At 46.0% G+C, this 22,753-nt stretch overlaps 1 protein-coding gene across 2 annotated transcripts in view; it reads left to right on the top strand.

The window, feature by feature from the left end:
* Positions 1 to 22,753, top strand: part of INTS1 (integrator complex subunit 1) — a 536,581-nt gene that overhangs the window by 84,292 nt on the left and 429,536 nt on the right. For both annotated transcript variants that reach the window (XM_086940596.1, XM_086940597.1), the window contains exon 7: positions 13,223 to 13,328. In XM_086940596.1, the coding sequence (XP_086796722.1) occupies positions 13,223 to 13,328 (106 nt within the window). The remainder of the gene's footprint in view (positions 1 to 13,222; positions 13,329 to 22,753) is intronic.

Genomic DNA, 22,753 nt, shown 5'->3' with positions numbered 1-22,753 from the left:
TATTCCCCAGCTAAATGAAGGCATTATCGTTTCCTTGAAAGTGGAATACCTTGTCAGTACCTGGATGTGTCTACCTGGCTTTTTGGGTTTGGTTTTCTGCATTTTACGCCAACAGGACAAACTGGTGAAAGACCACCATGCTTTTGTGACGGTCTTTCAAAGTGCAAACAAAGTCAGACATGGTGTTGGCCCATGATGATGATCCGCTAACTTCTTCTTATGGTGTTAACACTGTGGAAGTACCCGGTCAAGGATGTTTCTGCAGCTCCTTCAAGGGAAGCTTTTTCTTGTCTATATGATTGTTTGGTACTGTATTTACATGGTGCAGACAGTCTGCATTTAGTCTGGTATTCATTCAGTCCATCTTTGCTCACTCGCAATCAACCTTTGCAACCTGACAGTTGGGCCACTTCCCTGTTCCCACCTGTCTTGCTGGTGGTCTTGCACTTTAAGTCATTACCAATTGTAATTGAATCACATTTTGTAGAATTGCTCTAGCCCTTCAGTAGCTATGGTTCTGATAGATACATCTGCCGTGTGGATTCCTCACCTTGTGAATATCCCCTTGCGTCAGCAACATTCGGAAATTCTTTTCGTAGCCTCGCGCCTACGTGGACTTGGACGTCATAGAGACACTGCTGACGTCACCGACGCCTACAATAGGCCCACGCCGGCGTGATGACATCAGTTCCCTTTTTTCCGCGTCGTCGACGCTAACAGTTTTGGGATACTCTGTATCTTCTAGTTACTCTGTTGCTGTATTTCTTCGTTTCTCTGTTCTCTTGCCTCTTTGTTCGATAATATGTCGACAAAGAAGACGGGTTTTAAGCCCTGCAGAGAATGTGGAAAGATGATGTCCGTTACGGACCCACACCAGGACTGTATTTGGTGTTTGAGCTCCGACCACGACGTGGATGGGTGTTCGTTGTGTCAAAAGATGAATCCAAAGGCCCTGCGAGAAAGGGAGTCTAAGCTTCTTGTGACTAAACCGAAGGCCGATAAAGTTAGGAAATCTTCGAAATCCCATTCGAAGAGGTCGAGATCGAGGTCTCGGGAGGCGTCGGCTTCGAGGTCTTCGTCGGATCACGCTTCGAGGTCACGTAAGAAGCATAAGAAGAGGAGACATGAGTCTCGACGTCATTCGGGTGATAAGTCTGGCTGGAGGTCGAGATCACCCAAAAAGATTAAATCTAAAGTAATTCCGCCACAAGAGAGAGATTTTGTATCAAGAGGGCGAGGCCTCGCCTTCGGGGTCGCAAGTTCATTCTCCGACTCCGGCACGTCTCCTGCTCAAGAAGAGGTTGATGAAGTTCCTGTGGAGGTTGAGGAATCGACTCCTGTTGTTGAGACAGATTCGAATCTACCTCTAGGTCGACCTGAGCATCCAGATCCAGGTCAGGATCCTTCAGCGTTTCTCAACGCTATGTATGATGTTTTCTCAAGGACTTGTACCCCTCTGGAGCGCCCTCGGGTCCCATGGGTCCAATGGCATTTAATTTGGGGGTGCCTCATTCATATGCCCCGGCACCTTTCATGCCGTTTGTGCCGGCTCCGACCCCGCTGTGGCAGTACCAGGCTCCACTGAGGTCGACGCCGGCTCGTCCGAAGTCGACGACTCCTGCACCGGCGTCGCCCGCTCCAAGCAAATCTCTGGAACATCCTTCTAAGCCTTCGGATTCGATTCCGACGTTGGCTCCGGCGCCGTCGGAGTCGACAGTGGATCCAGCTGCATTCCGTGTTAAGCAGAGATCTAGGAGAGAGGCTCAACGTCTCCTGGAAGAGCAGGGGTATTGTGAGTCTCATTCTGACTTGGAAGAAGGTGAGCTGTATGAAAATTATTTCGAGGATCTAGCAGAGGCTAGTGGTCTTGAGTTTTCTCCAGAGTGGGTTTTGCCATCAGGTTCTGATCTAGCGTCTAAAGATGTTCAGCCATATCATGTGGTGATGAAAAAAGCAGCGGGACTTTTAGGTTTAAAATTGCCTACTGTTGAATTTAAATCGAATCTGCTTACTGAGGTTCTTCATTCTCCGAGCTCCGCTGTGGAGCCATTGCTCCCTTTTAATGCTGCTTTGACTGAACCCATTATGGAGGTGTGGAAGAAGCCTCTTTCTGCTCCTGCTGTCTCGAAAGGTGTGGCTAGGAGGAATAGAGTGGCTCCTGAGGACCCTGCCTTTTTGTCGTCTCACCCTTCTCCCGAAAGTTTGGTGATTCAGGCGGCATGTTCTAAGAAGTCAGTTGGTGCTTTTCCACAAGTTCCTGGTGACAAGGAAGCTAGTATGGCGTTAAAATCAACAAATGCCACTTGCCTTATGGGAAGATATGTCCACGCTCTTATGGACTCTGTACGTACGTACGTTGATCCCTAAGGTTCCAGAAGACTGCAGAGGTGACTTTGAGGAAGTTTTATCTGACACTCAAGCGGCAGCTCGTCAGGTTATTCAGAGCGGCCTTGATACTGCAGATTCTGTGGCAAGGATCATGGGCACTGCTGTTGCCACAAGGCGTTCAGCTTGGTTAAAATCCTCGGATTTTTCTGCTGATGTACAGTCTGCTTTGTTAGATCTGCCTTTTGATGGTGAAGGACTCTTCGGCAAGAAGGCAGATTCGGCCTTGGAGAGGTTTAAGGATAGCAGGGCGACTGCTAGATCTCTTGGTCTTCAAGTTAGAGGTTCTACAGCCAGGAAATTCAGAGGCTTTGGTCGCTCTTCTTTTCGTAGATTTAGACAAGGTCAGCAGCAGCATCAACAGCAGCAGAAAAATACCTTGTATAAGTCGTACAGGGGAAGGCAAAGGGCACGTCCTCGAGGGCGTCAAGCCTCTTCCTCCTCCACCTCCTCCAACCCCCCAGTCACAGAAAAGCAGCCCTAGATCCGCCATTCAGGATCATGTGGGTCCGGTGGGGGGTCGGCTTACCCAATTTCTACGGGATTGGGAATCGGTTACATCAGATCTTTGGGTTCTCAATCTCGTAGAAAATGGGTATGCCCTTCCCTTTCGGGAATTCCCTCCCAGATACCCTCCTTGCCAGGGATATTGCTCAGAGGAACATCTGTTACTCCTACAGGAGGAAGTTCAAACTCTGTTGAGAAAGGGTGCGATAGAGGTGGTCCCAGAGCAGGAAAAGGGTCAGGGATGCTACTCCCAGTATTTTCTGATCCCCAAGAAGGATGGCAGGCTTCGTCCAATCTTGGATCTCAGGAACTTGAATTTTTATCTGAAACAAGAGAAATTCAAGATGCTCACCCTTGCTCAGGTTCTTCAGGCTCTGCTGGAAGAAGACTGGATGGTGTCGCTCGACTTGCAGGATGCGTACTTTCACATCCCCATCCTGAAGTCGCACAGGAAGTATCTCCGTTTTACGGTGGGATCGCAGCACTATTAGTTTGCGGTCCTTCCGTTTGGGCTTACTACTGCGCCTCGAGTCTTCACCATGGTGATGGCAGTCGTGGCGGCGCATCTCAGAAGGTCGGGGATTCCTGTATTCCCTTATTTGGACGACTGGCTGATCAAGGCAGAGTCGCCAGAGAGAGTGCTCCATCATCTGCAGGAGACAACCCAGTTGTTGTTCAGGTTGGGTTTTTCGATAAATGTACCCAAATCTCACCTGGTGCCCTCCCAGCGCAACCTGTTCATAGGTGCAGTACTGGACACAACTGTATGTCGTGCATTCCCTCCTCCACAAAGGATTCGCGACATACAGGAAATGATTCCTTTATTTTTCAATGGAGCGGTCGTTCCAGTCCTGAAGGTCCTTCGCCTGCTCGGTCTGATGGCTTCTTGCATTCTGTTGGTCAACCATGCACGCTGGCACATGAGGACGCTCCAGTGGTGCCTCCGCAGGCAGTGGTATCAGCACAACGGAGATCTCGGGAAGTCCGTGAGGATCTCCAGAGAAGCTGCAGTGGATTTGTCTTGGTGGGGCGTGGAAGGCAACCTGTCTCAGGGGAAGCCTTTTCAGCTGCCTCCTCCAGTGGCCACAGTGATTACGGATGCATCCACTCTAGGGTGGGGTGCTCATCTGGGGGATCTGGAGGTCCAGGGTCTTTGGTCTCCAGAGGAAAGGTTGCTTCACATCAACCTTCTAGAATTGCGGGCGATACGTCTAGCGCTCAAGGCCTTCCTCCCTTCCCTTCGCGGTCGGTCGATCCAAGTCCTGACGGACAACACGACCGCGATGTGGTACATCAACAAGCAGGGAGGAGTGGGGTCACAGTGTCTCTGCAGAGAGGCTCTGCGTCTCTGGTCCTGGGTTCAGGACCACCAGATTTGTCTGATGGCAAATCATCTGGCCGGAGTTCTGAACGTGCGTGCAGACAGTCTCAGTCGGCAGTTCTCTGCCGACCACGAGTGGAGGCTTCACCCGGAGGTGGTGCGTCACATCTTTCGGGCGTGGGGGACTCCTCAGGTGGACCTGTTTGCAACTCGTGAGAATGCTCACTGCCCGTCCTTCTGCAGTCTCCAGTATCCGTTGCAAGGAGCCTTGGGGGACGCGTTTCAGTTGAGTTGGGGAAGTCAACTCCTTTACGCGTTTCCTCCCATACCTTTGATTCCCCGGGTTCTGAGGAAGATTCGCCAAGACCGGGCCCAAGTTATATTGGTCGCCCCGGACTGGCCAAGAAGGGTGTGGTATACAGATCTTCTCCACCTCTCCTCCCACCAGCCGCTCCGTCTCCCTCTCAGGGCAGACCTCCTCTCTCAGATGGAGGGGCAGGTTCTACACCCCCACCTCCAGACATTGCACCTTCATGCCTGGAGATTGAACGGGGCAACCTGATTTCCTTTTCTCTCACACCTGACGTGGTGGATGTCATCTTGTCAGCCAGGCGTGACTCCACTAAGTCTGTCTATTCATATAGATGGTCAAAATTTGTCACTTGGTGTGGTGGGAATTCTATTGACCCTTTGAGAGCCCGTTTGTCTGATGTTCTCCAGTTTGTCCTTTCTCTGGCGCAGCAAGGACTTGCTGTTGCCACGGTTAAGGGCTATCTTTCGGCGCTGTCGGCTTTTCTCTGTTTGCCAGACCAGCCATCTCTTTTTAAGTCTCCTGTAGTTTTAAGGTTTTTGAAGGGCCTCACAAATAAGTTTCCTCCTACTCCTTTTATTGTGCCTCAGTGGGACTTAAATCTTGTCTTGACCTTTCTGATGGGTGCTCCCTTTGAGCCTCTTCATAAATGTCCTATGAGGCTTTTGACTCTTAAGGCAGTCTTCCTCGTTGCAATAACCTCTGCAAGGAGGGTAAGTGAGCTTCAAGCTCTTAGTTCCAAGCCCCCTTTCTTGACCATTCATGCTGATCGAATGGTTCTTAGGACCAGGGCTGCTTTTCTTCCTAAGGTGGTGACTCCTTTCCACCTTAGTCAATCCATTACCCTCCCTACCTTTTATCCTCCCCCACACCCTTCCAAGGAGGAGGAGAGGTTACACTGTCTGGACCCTAAGAGGGCGGTGTCATTTTACCTGGACAGGACTAAAGACTGTTGTTTGGATGACCAGCTCTTCGTTGGGTTTGCTGACTGCAAAAGAGGAAGAGCGGTCCATAAAAGAACATTGTCAAGATGGATCGTCCTCTGTATAAAGATCTGCTACTCTTTGGCCGGTAAGGATCCTCCAGAGGGTATAAGGGCTCATTCTAGTATGGCTAAGTCGTCTACCTCAGCATTGGCTAGAGGTGTTCCTGTAGAGGACATTTGTAGGGAGGCAACATGGTCTTCCCTCCACACGTTCGCGAAGCATTACTGCTTGGATACTGAGGTGAGGAGGAACGGCCACTTTGCGCGCTCTGTCCTTCAGGATTTCCTGGTTTAGAAGAGTGGACACCCTCCTCCGGGAGTGGGGACTGCTGTGGGACTCTATTCACAAGGTGAGGAATCCACACAGCAGATGTATCTATCAGAAGAACAAGTTACTTACCTTCGGTAACGCTTTTTCTGGTAGATACTATATCTGCCTGTGGATTCCTCACCTTCCCACCCGCCTCCCCGTTGTCCACTCTTCTTTACCAGAGTTACTGTAATGTATTGTTTATATATTGTAATGTTAAGGAGTTGTTTCCATTGCTTTCTTGCACTTGCTTCACACTGTGTGTGTTTCTCCTTGGCTATTGTGTATTGTGTATACTATGTATATTTCGACTGTCATCGGTCCGTCCGTGTGCCTCGATGGCACGGAAAAAGGGCGGAACTGATGTCATCACGCCGGCGTGGGCCTATTGTAGGCGTCGGTGACGTCAGCGGAGTCGCGTGCGATGCCGCGTCTCTCTGACGTCCAAGTCCACGTCGGCGCGAGGCTACGAAAACAATTTCCGAATGTTGCTGACGCAAGGGCATATTCACAAGGTGAGGAATCCAAAGGCAGATATAGTATCTACCAGAAAAAGCGTTACCGAAGGTAAGTAACTTGTTCTTTAGTGTTAAATAACTACAAATCTCTGGTTCTACAGTACCTTAACTATGATAGATGGATTTCAGTTCTTCTGGACTACTGGGCTAATCCCACTATGATTGTGCTGCTTTAACTTAATTTAACACTCTTATAAACACTTTCAACAAGGTCAGCTGTGTGGCATAACCTTAAGTAGCGGTCGGTCTGGAGGTCACAGGTAACAGCTCAGCATATGTCAATAGTTGTTCCTGACAATAAATCAGGTCGTTCAGCCAATCCTTAAACTTAGGTGCTCTCCCTCGTCCCCATCTACAAGCCACCCGTCGTTTTGCCATTAGCAGTGCAAAGGCAACAAATTTACGGTTCACTGCTGGTAGTGGTGTGACGTGTCCCAGGAGTGCAAGAACTGGTGAGAAAGTCATGACAGTATTTATCATGGTGGATAACGCGTTGAAGACTTGTGTCCAGTACGCCCTAACGCTCTCGCAGCTCCATGCAAGGTGTAGAAAGTCAGCTCCTGGAGCATGACATCTATCGCAGTTATCTTTGTCTCGCAGGTTATGCCTGTGCATTTGTGCAGGTGTACAGTAAAGCCTATGTAGGTATCTATAGTGTATAATTCTGAGTCTACTGTTAGCGGACACCCTCTCTGTCTGTTGCGCGCAGAAGTCCCATTGTTCGTCAGTAAGCGTTATCCCCAGCTCCTGGTTCCATTTGGCTCTAGCAATGGGGTCTGGGCGATCTCTCAATCCATGTACTGTTTTATATATCACTGACACCAACTTTTTAGCCTGTTCCCCCTGCAGGATCCTCTGTAGGGGCTCAAAGACCGGAGGTTCATCGGGGAAGCTTGGAGTAATAGCTCTCAGTCCCTGTCGGAGTCTAATATATAAAAAAACGTCCAGGGGTGTTCTAGTCACCCCCGCAAAGAGGTGTTCTAGTGACCGGACTTTGCCTTTGTGATAAAGATCTCCCCATGTTGTAACTCGTATGCGCGTCTTAAGGTTACGGAATAGTGCTTCTTGGAGTAGGGGCATAGCAGAGTGGTAGCTTAATGGCAATAGGGGGGAGTATAGCGTTGTCACACCTAGCGTCTTCCCTAGGGAAGACCATGCATTCACCGTGCTCATAACAGTGTTTGGCGTTTTGTCCCTACCTTGGTTGGTGTATATAGTGCTCCTTCTATGGGTACCGGTAGGGCAAGCCATTGCTACCTGAGGCATGTATCGGGCGGATGTATCCAAAAATATGCGTAATGAGCTTGCGCACTGTAGTAGTACATTTCAAAGTCGGGAATTCCGAATCTCCTTGGAGGTATGGTCGAGTCAACACCTCCCGGGCCAGTCTTGGGCGTTCGCCACCCCAGACCAACCGGGTCAATTCGGACTGTAAGACTTTAAAAAAATTCCTCCCGGGGAAGAAAGGTATATTCAGGAAAAGATATAATAATTGTGGTAGAATGACCATCTTTATGAGGGATGGCCTCCCCGCCATGGACAATGGTAATGTAATCCACCGTGAGATTTTGTCTGATATCCGGGTCATAGTCGTCCCATAATTCAGCCTCAATGGCTCATCTCTATCTTTCGTAATGCGGATTCATAAGTATTTGAAATCGTCCTCACACCATGGTATGGGGTAGTCCATATGGAATGCCGTCGTCCCCGCCGTTAGAGGGAAACAGCAGGATTTTCCCCAATACACAACTGAATTGTTGACTACAAAAAATTCCCATCAGAAATTCAGTTGAGATTGGAAGATCTCGTGTTTAAAGAATTGTACAGTTTGGTCCTGAGGAGAACCCTATAATGAAGAGGGTTCGAAACGCGTCGACCTTGCGTTTTTGATTGCCAAACTAACATTTTGTAAAGTGTTCGTCTTTTGTGCATTTTTGTAAAGCACGTTTTACTAACACTTAAAGATTTTGTCATTTTGTGTTATGCACAAAAAATAGCATTGTGTTTATTCTTTTGTTATTTGGTTTGATACCTTGGTCCAAGAAAGTGACAAAGTTGGTATGGGACCAGGGAAGTGGTGTGTGAGTTGAATGATTGTGGTGTGCAACTAGTACTGAATGATGCTCGTGGATGTTTGAACATTTGTGAGTGAGAGTGACGAGGTGAGCCCAGATTGTGGCTATTTTTCGTTGTGAGTTCACTTAAGAGCTACGGTCGTGTTTTTGTAATATTGTACATATTGATTCAAGTGTGATTTATAAAAAAGAAAAGAATAGAAATGAAATCATTTTTCTAAAATAAAAACTTTTGACCAGCTCCGGCTGACATTGATGAGTGTTCATGCTCCGTGCTAATCTATTCGAAAGGATCATCAGTATTGGCATTTCCAGCGTTTTCTATTGTTAAAGGGCTCAGCCTTACTGATTAGAGCCAAACCCATTGGTGTTCTTTGGCCATCAGAGGGAAGGCAAATTCTGCCTTTGGTACTACACTGCTCTGATCCCTGAGGTTTAACCCTACTGCTACATGAACCTGTTGCATGACAACATTTCAGATGGTAATGCTATTTGGAAAACAGTCAGAAAAGATGCACTTGGTTACATCATTGAAGATAGATCTACATTCCAGTTATTTGACTTGGGGCCTGATTTATTTTTTGGTGGATGGAGTATTCTCCCTTGGCCTGGCAGAGAATATTATGCCCACCATGCCGAGACTAGTCCGCCCACCAGATTTTTAAATGACCACCTACCTGGCAGTCATTTACAAAGGCAAGGGCAGAAACCGCTGTCACAGAGATTCCGGTCAATGCATTTTACTGCCTACTACGGGGCTGCGTCGGAAGAAAGCAGCCCTGTAGCAAACAGTACTCTTTTCAAAAATAAAATCCCAAAACTGGATTTAAAAAAAAAAAAAAAAAATGTAATACTCAACTTGACATGGGACACTTCTCCCATGATTAGAGCATTATAATGTTGTTTTTACTGTTCTTCCCACCAGGTATTACCTGTCTGCCCATCTATTTCAGTAGCACAAGACACACAATTGATGGACGGAATCCAGAACAAATCAAAACATTCACCCCCAGTCAAGAGATCTGGGTTAAATCCATCATTCTCTTGCTCACCGTGCCACCCCATCTATTTCTGTAGGGCAGACATGTAGCCATTTCTACGACGGCCCTTGCTCCGCATGGATGTCTGAGGGTACTAATCACACCGGAGACACAGTAGTCCTAGCCGTGATTAATTCTAATGTCCACCCGTATGTAAAGGCAGTGGGTTGATCACTATATTTGTATGGAGTAAACTCTGTCGCTGTTGCGACTGAGTACTCTCTCTGCCAATATATAAATTAGGCCCTCAGTGACAAACACCTCTCTTTGTCTTTAATGCTATTTTTGGTGTGTTTTCACTATGTCTGATATTGTGGCCAATCATTTAAAATGTACTTGGGAGAAGAGTTTTAGGGAATCACAAGGATTATTTTGTTGTTGTTAATTATTGACAATCCAAACTTTTGACCCAATAGCATCTGGTGACATCATCATAAAATAATACTTTTTTAGCAGGATGCACATTAACTTAGCCATGTTGTAAGTAAAATGCATGTACTTATTTCTTCACATTCATTTAATGTTTTTCATTATTCACATAGATAAGTTGGTGTACGAAATGCACCACACCTTCTATCCTGAAACTAGGCCTATTGTACTACTAGGAAATATGTTGCAGAAGTGAATTGCACATCCTGATTTGCGAATGATTGTTTGTACATCTGACCCTAATTAGTTAGTTTACAAATAATCTTAAAAAGTGAGAAATCTACTTTACTGCTTCCTATGATTTTGTTGATTTCAATCTTTAAGGTGATTCACAAAAACCCCTAGGAGTAGGTATGAAAATCTTAGGAAGACGTTGATATGCATACGTTACCAAATGCTTACATCCTAGTATAGTCCTCAGGCTAACCATCTGCAGTGGTTGTAGGAAGCTGACTATTTATGTAATACACCTCGGGTACACAATGCAAATAGTTCAGGCAACCCTCATTGGTTTACAGAGGCTTTCTTTAAATGCTCTCTTTGTGGTAGTGTGGAAAAGCAGTTTAGGCTTATCAAAGGGGGCGTGTTAAACATTTGTTGTACACACAGTCAATAAATGAGCCACACACTCAATAAGGAAATTCGCGGAAATTTAGAAAAATAATATAATTTTTATGTTAATTTAATCTCCGGGATCTTCAAGGTCAGGTAAGTACTTTTCAGGTTAGCGATTTTCAGAAATACAGAAAATAACCACTATCAGATTTGAGGCACGAGTCTTGAACGCAGTAATGTTATTTTGGAGAAACATACACTACGTAAGGATACTTGCAATCAAGTTACAGGGTTGTTCTTCTGGACTTAAGGTAAGTAGGGGCCAAGGTCCTTAGAACCACCAGCTTTTCAGTTTACCTGCCCTGGTGTGTCCGGGTGCACAGGTGCTGCTTACAAGAGTAGCCGTTTACGCTACAGCTAAAGTCAATGGGGAAACCTGTAGCAATAAAAAAGCTGCAAGTGGGGAATAGCCCAACAGAACCCAAAGGGTGGTCTTGGCTCTTGAGGGTCTCTGGAGCAAGGGTGCATGGTCGATAGGCTCCGGCTCAGACTGGGGCTCGGGTGCAGAGGTATTTTGTCTGGCCAGTCACTTGCATTGGAGGCTCTCACTTTTTAGCTCGACCTGAAGATTGGGACAAAACAGGGCAACATGCCTGTTCTCAATGATGGCCTCTCTGATGCTGACATCCCATGTCAGTAAGTCGGTCTTGGTGTTGTTGGTGTCTTGACTGGACACCCTGCAAGGACTCCGGTACCCCAGTATTGGGGCTGAAAGCCTCCTGTTGGGTCAAGCATCTCGAAGCCCCCTGGAGAGACAGGGGTCCATCAGGGAGCTTTAGAAACCTTCTCCTGAGTTGCTGCTGCATCCCTGGCCCCGGTGGTCAGCAAACCGGTGAACCGTTCTTCGCGGTTGGTGGCTGGAGGGAAGTGGCTCCTCCACTTCAAGGGAGATGCTGGCTGGTTGGCAAAGTGCTGGCATGTCCTCCAAAGCTCTGGGAGGATGCACAGCTGCAGGATGAGTCAGGCCTTTGTAATTGTCGGGAAAGGAACAGGTAGGCAGTGTTTGGCGCCAAAGTCCACAGCTAGTCCACAGTTCTTGCGTCTTCTGCTCTTCTTTGTCCTTCTTCTTCTTCTCGGCAGACCAATATGAGTTCTTGGTGTCAGGGATCCACCTATATACTACGTTTTGGGCGTTCAGAGGAGTGAAGGGCAGTAGCCAATGAGCTACTTACCCCTGGTTTCACTACACCCCCTATATGACTACTTCCTGTGGGGAGTGAGCATAACCCTGTCCGAGAGTTCCTAATTCCATCAAACACAATATGGTGTAATCCTTCTTTTGTGAAGCCATTAGGTAGCTCATCTTAGGGGTGTGACTAGCCTGGTGGTGCAACATGCCTGCTTGCATAGCTAATTTCCCACCTGTCCTGCTGGCAAAGGGTGTCAGAGCAGGGGGTGACCTCTCCCAGGTCTAGGAAGAAGCCGGGTTTGCATATCAAAGGTGGCAGGGGCTTTGAAGCTCCTGTCCTTGATATGTTAAATCATTAACCATCCTGCTGGAGGAGGTGTGAATACCTTCCACAGGAGCAGGCATTATTTCTGGCCTCACAGCCTGGGCTTTCACCTACAGGAGCCAGGAGCTCATCGATCTGTGGTGGCAGACTGGTTGATACTGTTCAGCCAGCACACTAGATAGTGGTACGTTTGGGTTCATGTCATAATTTATCTTGTAGTGGCAACAGTACAAATTTATTAAGACAAGTTCAAACACCATAAGTTTCAGTAAAGCCATCATGCACCTGAGTAACTTGTAATAACCAGTGCCCTGTGCATATACTTATGATGGCTTCCCTGTTCACTTGTACCTTCTAGTAATTGAACTAGACATCAATGGGGCATATCTGCCCGTGCTGATATGCCCTCACATGAAATATAAAGCACACTGCCTTAGGGCTACAAGGCCTACTCTAGGGGTGAGTTACATATATTACATGCAGTGACTTTGGCATGGCACAGAGTGAGTGTACCATATTGTGTTTTCACTCATGTGTGCACCATGACACGGAGTCTGTAATGGATGGCTGCCTGCAATTTGTATGAGGGTCCCTTCAGGTGTCATAATACCTACTGCAGCCCTTAGGGACCCACCTTGGTACCTAGGCCTTCGGTACCAGGGGTACTATTTACTAGGGACTTACAGGGGTGCTAAAGTGTGCGCCTATTGTACCACAATTAGTCCAGTTTACCTTGTTTTAGGGAAAGAACACTGGAGCCTGGTTAGCAGGCTTCTGTGCACTGTCAGAGTAAAAAAACAGTACCTATTAGTTCTGATGGGAGCAAAAAGTTGTTGGGACAGCGGCAACATAATTCCTGTTTCACACCTGTTGTGTATAAATTCTCCTCCTATACCCACATATCTAATTTGCCCACATACTCCATTCATATGATGTAGGTGCAAAACATTTGGCGTGAAACAGCATTAGGAAGTTTTCGTGACTACCCATCATGATAACATTTTGAGTGATTCACCCACCTCCCCATCGCACGTCCCCTGATAACACCCTGATTAACAAGAAAATTGTAGGCTGTGAGAGATCCATCATACTTGCAGATTTTCCACAGCCATTAGATGCATTTTTTAAACATAAATGTCTGCAGATCCTGATTCTGTAAATTGGGAATTACCATTTGTTACTTTAGAAAGTACTTGTCATGCACCTAAGATCAATTTGCGTTTGCACAAAGCTTGTGTATTGTCCCAAACTTGTTCTTCTGGTTTATTTGCAGGGAGCAGCCCACACCCCTCAATGACTGAAGACGAGGATTGCCAAACGGAGCTCCTAATAGCAGAGGAGAAAATGAGTCCAGATCAAGAGGGCCAGCTCATGCCACGGTATATTTGTGTATTTAGTCTCACACACTGAAACACTGGGGTAGCCCCATAAACTTTTGATATGGAGAATCTGATTATGAATTCCACGTTGTTAGTTACCGTTTGACTCTGCCTACAGTTGCTGCTTGGGGTTTTGGCTAGTACCAATCAAAACGTCTGATATAATAAGATGATGGTGCGCTCTTCCATCAATGTAATGTTTTAGGGAGCTAGTCCAGTTTGCTTGCAGCCTGCTGCCCTCTGTTTGTGCCTCCTCTGCTTATTTCTGGCTCTGTTTTGCCTTTTCTGCTCGTTTTTTTGCCCTCCGTTTTGTCTCTTCTGCTCGTTTTTCTGCCGTCAGTTAAGTCTTTTCTGCTTGTTTTTCTGCCGCCCGTTTTCCCTCTTCTGCTCTGTTTTGCCTTTTCTGCTTGTTTTCTGCCCTCTGTTTTGCCTTTTCTGCTCGTTTCTTCCCTCTTCCTTCCGTTTCCCTCCTCCCGCCACCCAGCGCCCCTCATTCCCCCCAGAACTTACTCAGTGGATGCCGCAGCGCGACCACATTGAACAGGTCCTTGTGCCATCTCCCCTGCAACTAACACTTTTGTTTCTTTTTCATTATATAGACTCTGGTTTGTAAAAATCAGTTCTTTATCGTATGATATTCTTTGATATTAATGAGTATTCTTGATGTCTCCATCTGTGCGGGTATCAAGTAACCTATTGTAAACAGAGAATACTTTTATTAATTAAATTAGTTCATATGAAACTGTTGAGCTACGGATGGGCCCGTCAGAAATCAGGTTCCGGCAGAAGTTGAAGACCTGTCTATTTCCTGAAGATTAGTGTAAACTTAGGGCTTCTCTTTCCTGTCTTCTCTCCTTTCCGTGGTCTGATCCTGATTCCTTAGTTGTTGGAACGCATCCTAGCGCGGAGACGCACTGTTTTTAGTGTATTCAGGCGCTTAATAAATGTTTTTATTATTATTATTATTATTATTATTTGAAATTTATTTCTTGTAGTTGTTTTTGTTTGTTGTAAAATAGCTAAACACTGACTACACGTTTTTTTCCAAACTCTGTTAAATAATGAAACCTAAAACCAAGGCACAAATAAAAAGTTAACATCAAACAAAAAGCTCTTCAACTTTAAAAATAGATTGGCCCAATCCTTGAACCAACATTGCTCTGTATTGGAAGTTATCTTTAGGTAATTTCTATTGCAGACCAACTCCCTCCTTAAAGACCATCTAGACGCTCCCTTCCACTCTCTGCTCTTCACATTTGCCCTTCAGAGGCCGCTACCAACATCCAAACTGTTGATTAAACCATATTTCCCAGGTTCTTTGTCACAATATATGTTCATGGTCCTTAAAATGTAGGAATTTGAAGTCAGCTGGAAGTGGTTATGTCTCATTTCTACTGAAAAGTCTTAATTCTACCATTTTGGCATTGGGTAGATCTACAGAATATTTAACAAGCAGCAACTGTGGAGAAAACAGACTAAGAGAAGTTTGTTAGTTTGTGTGAACAGAGAGTGGGTTGGTGTCTACTTTATCCCAATGTGTAATTAAAGTGCGTGAGGAGTTGACTTGGGCATACATGGGAACTTAAGGCAATGTATTTGGTAGGTCAGTGACATTTAAAAATGGTATTGGAGCTGTAAAGACATTCCATAGTTTCTACTTTCGTCATTGGGAGAATGTGTACAGGGTGATGTCAGGCTGGTACTTCTCTCCAGATAGGCTCTGCTTGGTGGATCTTGGCATGAATGTACAGTGTGGGAGACTTTGTGGGCAGGAGGTGATAGTCTCACAGCTATTGTGATGACACCAGAAGTTGAGGATCTCTTGTAGGAAGCCCTAGGATCTATAGGTTAAGAGATGGAGAAGTCCATTTCTGGTGACCCCTGCTCTTTTTTAAAAATATGTTTTATTGACTTTGATAGCAGACAATCTACATTCATGGTTAGGTTTTAACTAAAAGGAACTTTCTGAGTATTATTATCACATACTTTTCATCAAAATAAAAGTATTCAGTTCAGCACGTTAGCCAATGTGGGAAAAACACTTGTGGGCCAAAGTGAAACTTTCAAAAATGTGCCCTGGGTCTAAAGATTACCGCTCAGTTGCAGTTTTCATCCACTTCTTGTCATCATTTTTCAAAGATCATTAATGGTGTTTTGCCATTTTACCACAGCAGACACAAATTCTTCCATTCCCAGCTCTTATGTCACACTTTAACAGAGGGTTTCTTTCTTCCAGGATAGTGAGTATCTGTGCAGCTATTAAGGAGAGGATGAAAATTCAACCACTCCTTTCAGCTACTGGAACCTACTAATGCATCCGCTCCTCCAGTGGCAATCTCATCACTACCTTGACGAGCCTGAGGGAGATTAATTCCATTTTTCTTGCCCTGTATGAACGCTACCCAACCTGGCCTTTAAAGGGCCCGTCACACTATTGCTGCCCATTCATGCAGGCCATCAACACATCCGCACAGTTTGGGACGGTTTTAGAAGTGCCTATGAAACACTTTTTTGCACTGTTGCTCAGAAACCTGTGTTTTATACCTCTGATTGAAACATTTCTGTACGTTTTTCTCATGTTCTCTACAGTGGATATCAACCAGGGGTGCTGAATGCTCTCTGTCTTTGGGTCTTTAAGTGTGTGGGAAGTCTGACTGTGCTTCCTAGGGGAATCCTTTTCGCGGCCTACATACCTCTTGTCATGGTTGAATTTAACCTTGTGATTCAAGCTGGTTATTTTCTATAAATAGACACTATTGATTGTATCAAGTGTTTCCAACGGACCAGTGAGGAGTGTGAAAGTGTGAAAATGGGGGAGAAGCTTCCTTTTAATTGCATTTGAAAGCACACTTCAGTTCTCGCTTTTTCTCAAGTCTCTTCTTTGTCCTTTCTTCTTGATTTGTTGAATCTTAAGTTCCTGGTGTCCGGGGTGCTACCTAAATACTCAATTTAAGGGAGTTATGGGGAGGGACAGTTGGTAGCCAATGGGCAACTTACCTTAGGTTGTCTACACCCTCCTTATGTCCACTTCCAACTAAGATGTGGAATTCTAAAAGTCATGTTCACTTTAGGTAGCCAACCTAAAGGATGGTACTAGTCTGAGAGGGGAACACGCCTCCTTACTAGCTAATTTTCACACCTGTCATGGTGCCGAACAAATTGGGAATCAATGCTTCTGTCCTTTCCAACTATCGGTCTATATCACTCCTGCCATAGATGTCAAAAACCTTGGAGAAATTGGTGAATAGGCTATTCTTTAACTTTTTGAAACCAACAATTTATTAGGTCCCTCAGACTGGTTTTCATGCCAATAACAGCACTCCTTTGTTAGCTGTTTTTTATTTCATCAGGCTAGCAGTAGACCTGATCTTACCGCAGCCCTGATCTTACTTGACCTTTCCGCGGCCTTTGATACGATCTTGCATAGCCGGTTAATTAGCAAACTTTATGATATCAGCTTACAATCAAAGGCTCTCCAATGGCTGGGTACCTTCTTAAAAGATAGATCGCACTCTTAGCAGCTTGGCACTTTTAGATCCCATTCCCACAAATCTGTTTGCGGAGTTCCACGGGTTCATCTTTGAGCCCGACTCTTTTCAACATGTACATGACTCCATTAGCAACATACATAAGGAAATGTGGATCTGATGTCAGCCTTATGCCGACAAAACCCAGTCGATTATGTCACTGGGTGAGAAACGTGAGTAAACCTAAGGCAAGTTGCAGGCGTGCCTAACCCAAATAGCAGGTTGGATGACCAGTCACTGCATAAAGGTAAACATAGATAAGACTGCGATCTTGCTATTCGGTGGGGCCCATCTATTTTGGGACGCCTCTTGATGGCCTAACTCTCTGGGGGATATAACAACCCCTAAGAAATCTCCCAAAAACATCTGTGCGATTGTGGAGGAGACTCTTTCAATGCAAGAACACATCAAGGCTACTTGTGGTAAATGGTTTGGCATTCTGAAGTTACTGAGAAGGTTGTTTAACTGTATTGTAATAGCATGGCAGAAAACCATAGTCCAGGTCTCGATTGCTAGTCGTTTGGACTATGGTAATGCCCTCTTTGTGGGCATGGCGGATTACCTCTTTACAAGATTACAGGTAATTCAAAATGCTGCTGCCAAGTTATAATGTAACATAGACAGATTTGGCTCTGCATCAGCTAGACTTATAGTACTACACTGGCTTTCCAGTTCTGAATAAATCTAGTTTCAACCTCCTTGCCATGCTCACAAGGCCTTGTATAACACCAGATCAGAGATTCTTCAAGCTAGAGTTGAATTTTACAGGCCGGCACAAAAATGGAGATCCTGCAATTTTGCTCTAGCAAGGTTGACACAAGTTCGGAAATCCAGAACAGGCTTACTCACATTTTCATATCTGGCAGCAGTCCAGTGGAACTCCTCACCACCTTACTGACAACCATACACAATTCAGAAAGAACGTGAAAGTGTGTCTCTTCTCGGGTTAGTGACTCTTCTGTATTTGAGAGGGCCTGCTGTGGGAGTTTTGTCCAGTTGAAAAGAGAGGGAGCTTTATAGCGCCGTGATATCCCGCAGGGGATAAGTGATGCGCTTTATCAAAGCCCATAAATGAGTGGGCATTTTTCCTTGTCTGGGGAAGCCTAGGGTCGCATATCAAAGGCGGTTGAGTCCTTTGTAGCCTCGTGCCTTGATATGCTGATTACTTAGCCATCCTGCTTGGAGGAGGTGACAACACTTCCTGGAACAGCCTCAGTTTAATTCAACTACTTTAAAGCAGCTGGTGCTGCACTTCTGAGGAATGTTCTCATTGGGGAGATTTGCAAGGCAGTCACTTGGCTGACCCTAACTTTGCTCTATTCTTTTGCAGTACTGTCTTGACTACAATTCTAGACTAATTACTGAGGTTGTCAAGCTTCTGTTCACAATCTCTTTGCTTATATACATGTTTACTTTCTTTGTAGTTGTGGTTTCTCCACCTCCCTTTCTTTGGCATGGCCTTTGCCTTCTATGCAGTGCTTATCAAAATTAGGGAAGGCCCCCTGTTGTAGAATGAAATGTTACTAACCTGTAATCCTGTTTCTCTGCCATTGAATGTATTACCAATCCTCCTGCATCCTGGTAGGCATTTAAGCACTACATATTGGAAGAAAGCAGCCAAGAGTCTCATTCAAGCGTGATGTGAAAATCAATTGATAAGATAATTGTCAAAGAAGTACATTGTGGTTTTCAGGTGGTGTTTGCCGGAAAGTGCCCCTTTTTGTCATGGTCACCCCCACATTTTGCCACTGGACCTGATGTTGTTCAACTGATGTGCACTGGGTCTCTGCTAACCAGTACCTGATGCCAGTGCTCTTTTCCCAATACAAGGTACAATTGTCTAATTGTAATACAATTAGCACACACTTTGGCACCTCTGTAAGTCCCTAGTAAGTGGTACCCCTGGTACCTAGGGCATGGATGCAAAGAGGGTCCCTAAGGGCTGCAGCATGTATTATGTCACCCTAAGGGAACCCCGTACAAATTGCAGGCAGTCTGCCATTGCAGACTGCGTGTCATGGTGCACACCATGAGCGAAAACACAATATGGTAAACTCACTCTGTTCCATGCCAAAGTCACTGCACGCAATATATATAACTCACCCCTACAGGAGGCCTTGTAGCTCTAGGGCAGGGAGAATTATATTGCATGTTCCTGAGCAGATCTTCCCTTGTGCTACCTGGTTCAATTACTAGATGGTACAAGTGAATAGGGAAGCCATCTTAAGTACAGGTACTGGACACCGGTCATTACCAGTTCTCCAGCTACATGAGAGCTTTACTGAAACCTATGGTGTTTGGTATCAAACACCTTGTCTTGACTTGTCTTGACTTGTCTTGTCTTGTCTTGTCTTGTACTGTTGCCAGTACAGGATTCATTATTGCATGCATCCAGAGTGCACCTTCGAGGAGCCCCCTGAAACACCTAGCCCTATCTAGTGTGTTGACTGACTGGTCTCATCCAGCCTGCCACCACAGACATGTTTCCAACCCTCTGCAGGTGAGAGCCCATGCTCTCTAAGGCAAGAAACAATGCATACTCTGGAGTAAGGTGTTCACACCTCCTCCATCACGATGGCTAGTGATTTAGCATATCAAGGCCAGGGGTTTCAAGGCCCCTGCTGCCTTTGATATGCAAACCCGGCATTCTCCAGAGCTGGGAGATGCCACCTCCTGCCCTGAGGCTTATTTGGCACCAAGACAGGTGGGAAATTAACTATGCAAGTAGGCGTGTTGCACCACCAGGCTAGTCACACCCCTATGATGGGCTACCTGATGTGCTCCATGAAAGTGGGATTCCACCTTTCTGTTTTTGGTGGAATTAGGCACTCTGGGACAGGGCTAAGACCACTCTCTATAGAAGCGGTCATAAATGGGGAGTAGTGACCCCAGGGATAGTTATCCCATTGGCTACTAACATTCACTCCCCTTAAAACCCCTAAATTCAGTATTCAGGTGATCCCCTGACACCAGGAATTGGGATTCACCGAACTAAAGAAAGATTAAAAAAAGCCAAAAAATGCAAGAACTGAGAACCAGCTGTCCAGTTGGCACCGAAACTTGCCTGCCTGCTCCTGTCCCGATAGTTGCAAATGCTCGAGTGGTCCTGCAACTGTGCATCCTCCGAAAGCATCCGAGGGCTGACAGCACTTCGCCAACCAGCCTGCATCTTCGTCGAAGTGGAGGAGCAACTTCCCTGCAGCCTACAGGCGCCAACCGCATCGACCCAGTGCACCGTTCTACTGATCCCTGGATCCACTGAGGAACCAGCATCCCAGGAGGAGGTCAGGTGTGTCGCCCTGAAGATGCCAGGAGCCTCCCTGCACCAATACTCTGGGTACTTGAGGCCTGCAGCAACCAAGACTTGTTTAGTGTCCAGCCCAGACACCAATACCGCCAAAATGACCTACCGACGTGGGACGTCGGCACCGACGAGGCCATCGGCGACAGTGATCTTGTTGTCCTCATCTGTCCCCATCTCCAGGTCGATCCAAAAAACAATAGCCTCTAACGCAAGCGATCTGCCGGACAAATACCTCTGCACCTGAGCCCCACAACCAGAGTCTGAGCCTACCAATGGTGCTTCCCTTTGCTCCTGAGACCCTCAAGAGCCGAGCCCCCATTGGGTTCTGCCAGACTGGTCCCCCAGCCCCCTCTGGAAGCCTGGATCCAAAAAAACTATCCTTCAATAGCTCCTGCACACTAGTAGGTGGGCACCACTGGCCTCCGTTGTGATTCCATCCTACTGCCAGACAAGACATAGAGCCTCTATAAGCTCCCAATGCTGACATCAGTTACTTTTTATCTGCAATTCTCTGCTAAAGATTTCTGTTTTCATCATTAAATACATTTTTGTTCTTCCAAAAATTCAGTCTTTCCCAAGTTGCCACCTAATGCAGTTGGATCCAATCTGTGGCATGACTTATGCTTTGGAGCGTCTGCCCCAAACAGGTCTTCAAGCTTTGCAACAAATGCTCTCTGCTGCATTCAAATGCTACCACAGAGGTAGAAGCCAAACTCTACATCACCAAGCACACAAAATCAGGGCTGTCTCCTTATACGTTGCGAGACCACCCATGTCCCGTTTAACCCATTTAGGTGAATCTAAACCGAATTTGAAGGATGAGTCAAATAAAAAACCCAAGAAGTGAAAACAAACAAAGGTCTTTCATGTCCAGAGGCTCCTGCTCTAGGGAGAAGTCACATAGTTTGCATTCAAGGAACCCGGATCCAACTTCGAACTCCAACTCTAATCTGATATGCACTAAGTTGCTCCAGCCATCATCGACTCCGCAGTAAATTTCAGCATTCAATGAGGCCGTACTGCAGCTGTTCAAAAGGGTTCCGGATCCCTCTTATGTGCATTCAGGCTCCATGGATCAGTTGAGACCTTGAGTCGGGCACTGACTGGCCCGGATGAGATCAGCCTGCTCCTCCACTCCATTGCCAAAAGCATAGGTTCAGCCATTTTATTTCTCTGCTGGTGCTCTATCGTGCCCCAGCAGCGATTGTGACTGATCTGACTCTATTGCTGATTCCATAGCCAGCTTGCACTATTTCGCATTACGCGGTCAACAAAGGATAATCTCCGGTTGAGGAAGGCTTTCCTCCATTCCCATGCCTCAGCAGCAATACTTCGGTATGATGGGGACTCATTTCAGACTATGATGCTGCACATGGCCTTGAGCATGCTCTACATGGTGATGGTGATGATGATGATGATGAATAGGCAGGTAACTTGCTTTCTTCTCATTACTTAGATGATGGCTTATTGCTTGACCTACAAAATGCTAGTGCCTTGTATACTGTACAAGAAAATGGATTTTCAGAAGTCCTGAAATTATTTCACCCTGCAGAAGAAATGAGGGCTAGACTGCTAATGGAGGTTTTGTAGCCTGTGCCTTAGACTTATTACTCCTTGCTGCCTTTCACCAAGCCCAACTGACCTTGTTATGGCTGTCTGGTCAAAATAGTGTTCAACCTTGCCAGTGAGTCAGTCTATTGTGAGATGGAAAAGACCTGTGTCACGTGGTCCACAATTCATGACTCCCATTCAACCCCCAAGAGCTTCATAGTTCAGGCTTCCATTAGCTAAATTAATTTGTTAATTCTACTGTCTCATCTTTGAGAGTCTAAAAGGCTAGATGTTATGGGCAGGAAAGTTTTCTCATCTGCCAGCCTGTCACTACACTCATTGAATGCTGTCTGCCTCCTGGTTTGTTACCACGTGACCTTTGGGACATAACACACAAGGTTTTACCTGTGGTACCCGAGTATTTCCACATGCATTTGCTCATACATTACAAGATTGTCAAAATACTGCAAAGTGCATACTAATGTCAGGCTTAGATTTTCAGGAGTCATTCAAGTCTCCCCTACGGACATGCTATTTTGTCTTTCTCTTTGGTGGGAAAACCGATGCAGCTTTTAGCATTTTAAATGAAGCAGTTGTGGCTCTCTCGCTGCGGTTGCTCGTCCTTCCTTACGAGTTTCACCGGTAGTACCCAAGGTTCAGTGGCTATTCAAGAGGGCTTGCATATTGTCAGATCCACCATTAGCAGCCTTTCCAGAAGTCAGTACAAGCATTTGTTCTTCTGGGGGCAGTGACTATGGTAAGTACCTGTTCAGCACCATCAACTCTGCTCTTCCTCTAGCCAGACCACACCACCAGTGCCAAACCTATTGCACTTCCCCTCCAGGGACCATTTGGGACCAGTAGAAGGTTTAATCCAGTATAGCCTAACCTTTTGTCACTCAGTTATCTCGTACAGTAAGTAATTCAAATTATTCAACTTGGTTATGACTTTTCCTTTGTGGACAACCCCCTTAAATTCCTCCAGCTTTCTCACAAGTCAGCAGATGTTGCTCAGTTAAGGTGCAATCAAAACTGTTTGTGAG

This window comes from Lissotriton vulgaris, chromosome 10, assembly GCF_964263255.1.
Source record: "Lissotriton vulgaris chromosome 10, aLisVul1.2, whole genome shotgun sequence".
In the NCBI taxonomy this organism is placed as follows: Eukaryota; Metazoa; Chordata; class Amphibia; order Caudata; family Salamandridae; genus Lissotriton; species Lissotriton vulgaris.
Note: the sequence above shows the minus strand (reverse complement) of the source record. Positions and strands in the feature narration are given on the sequence as shown.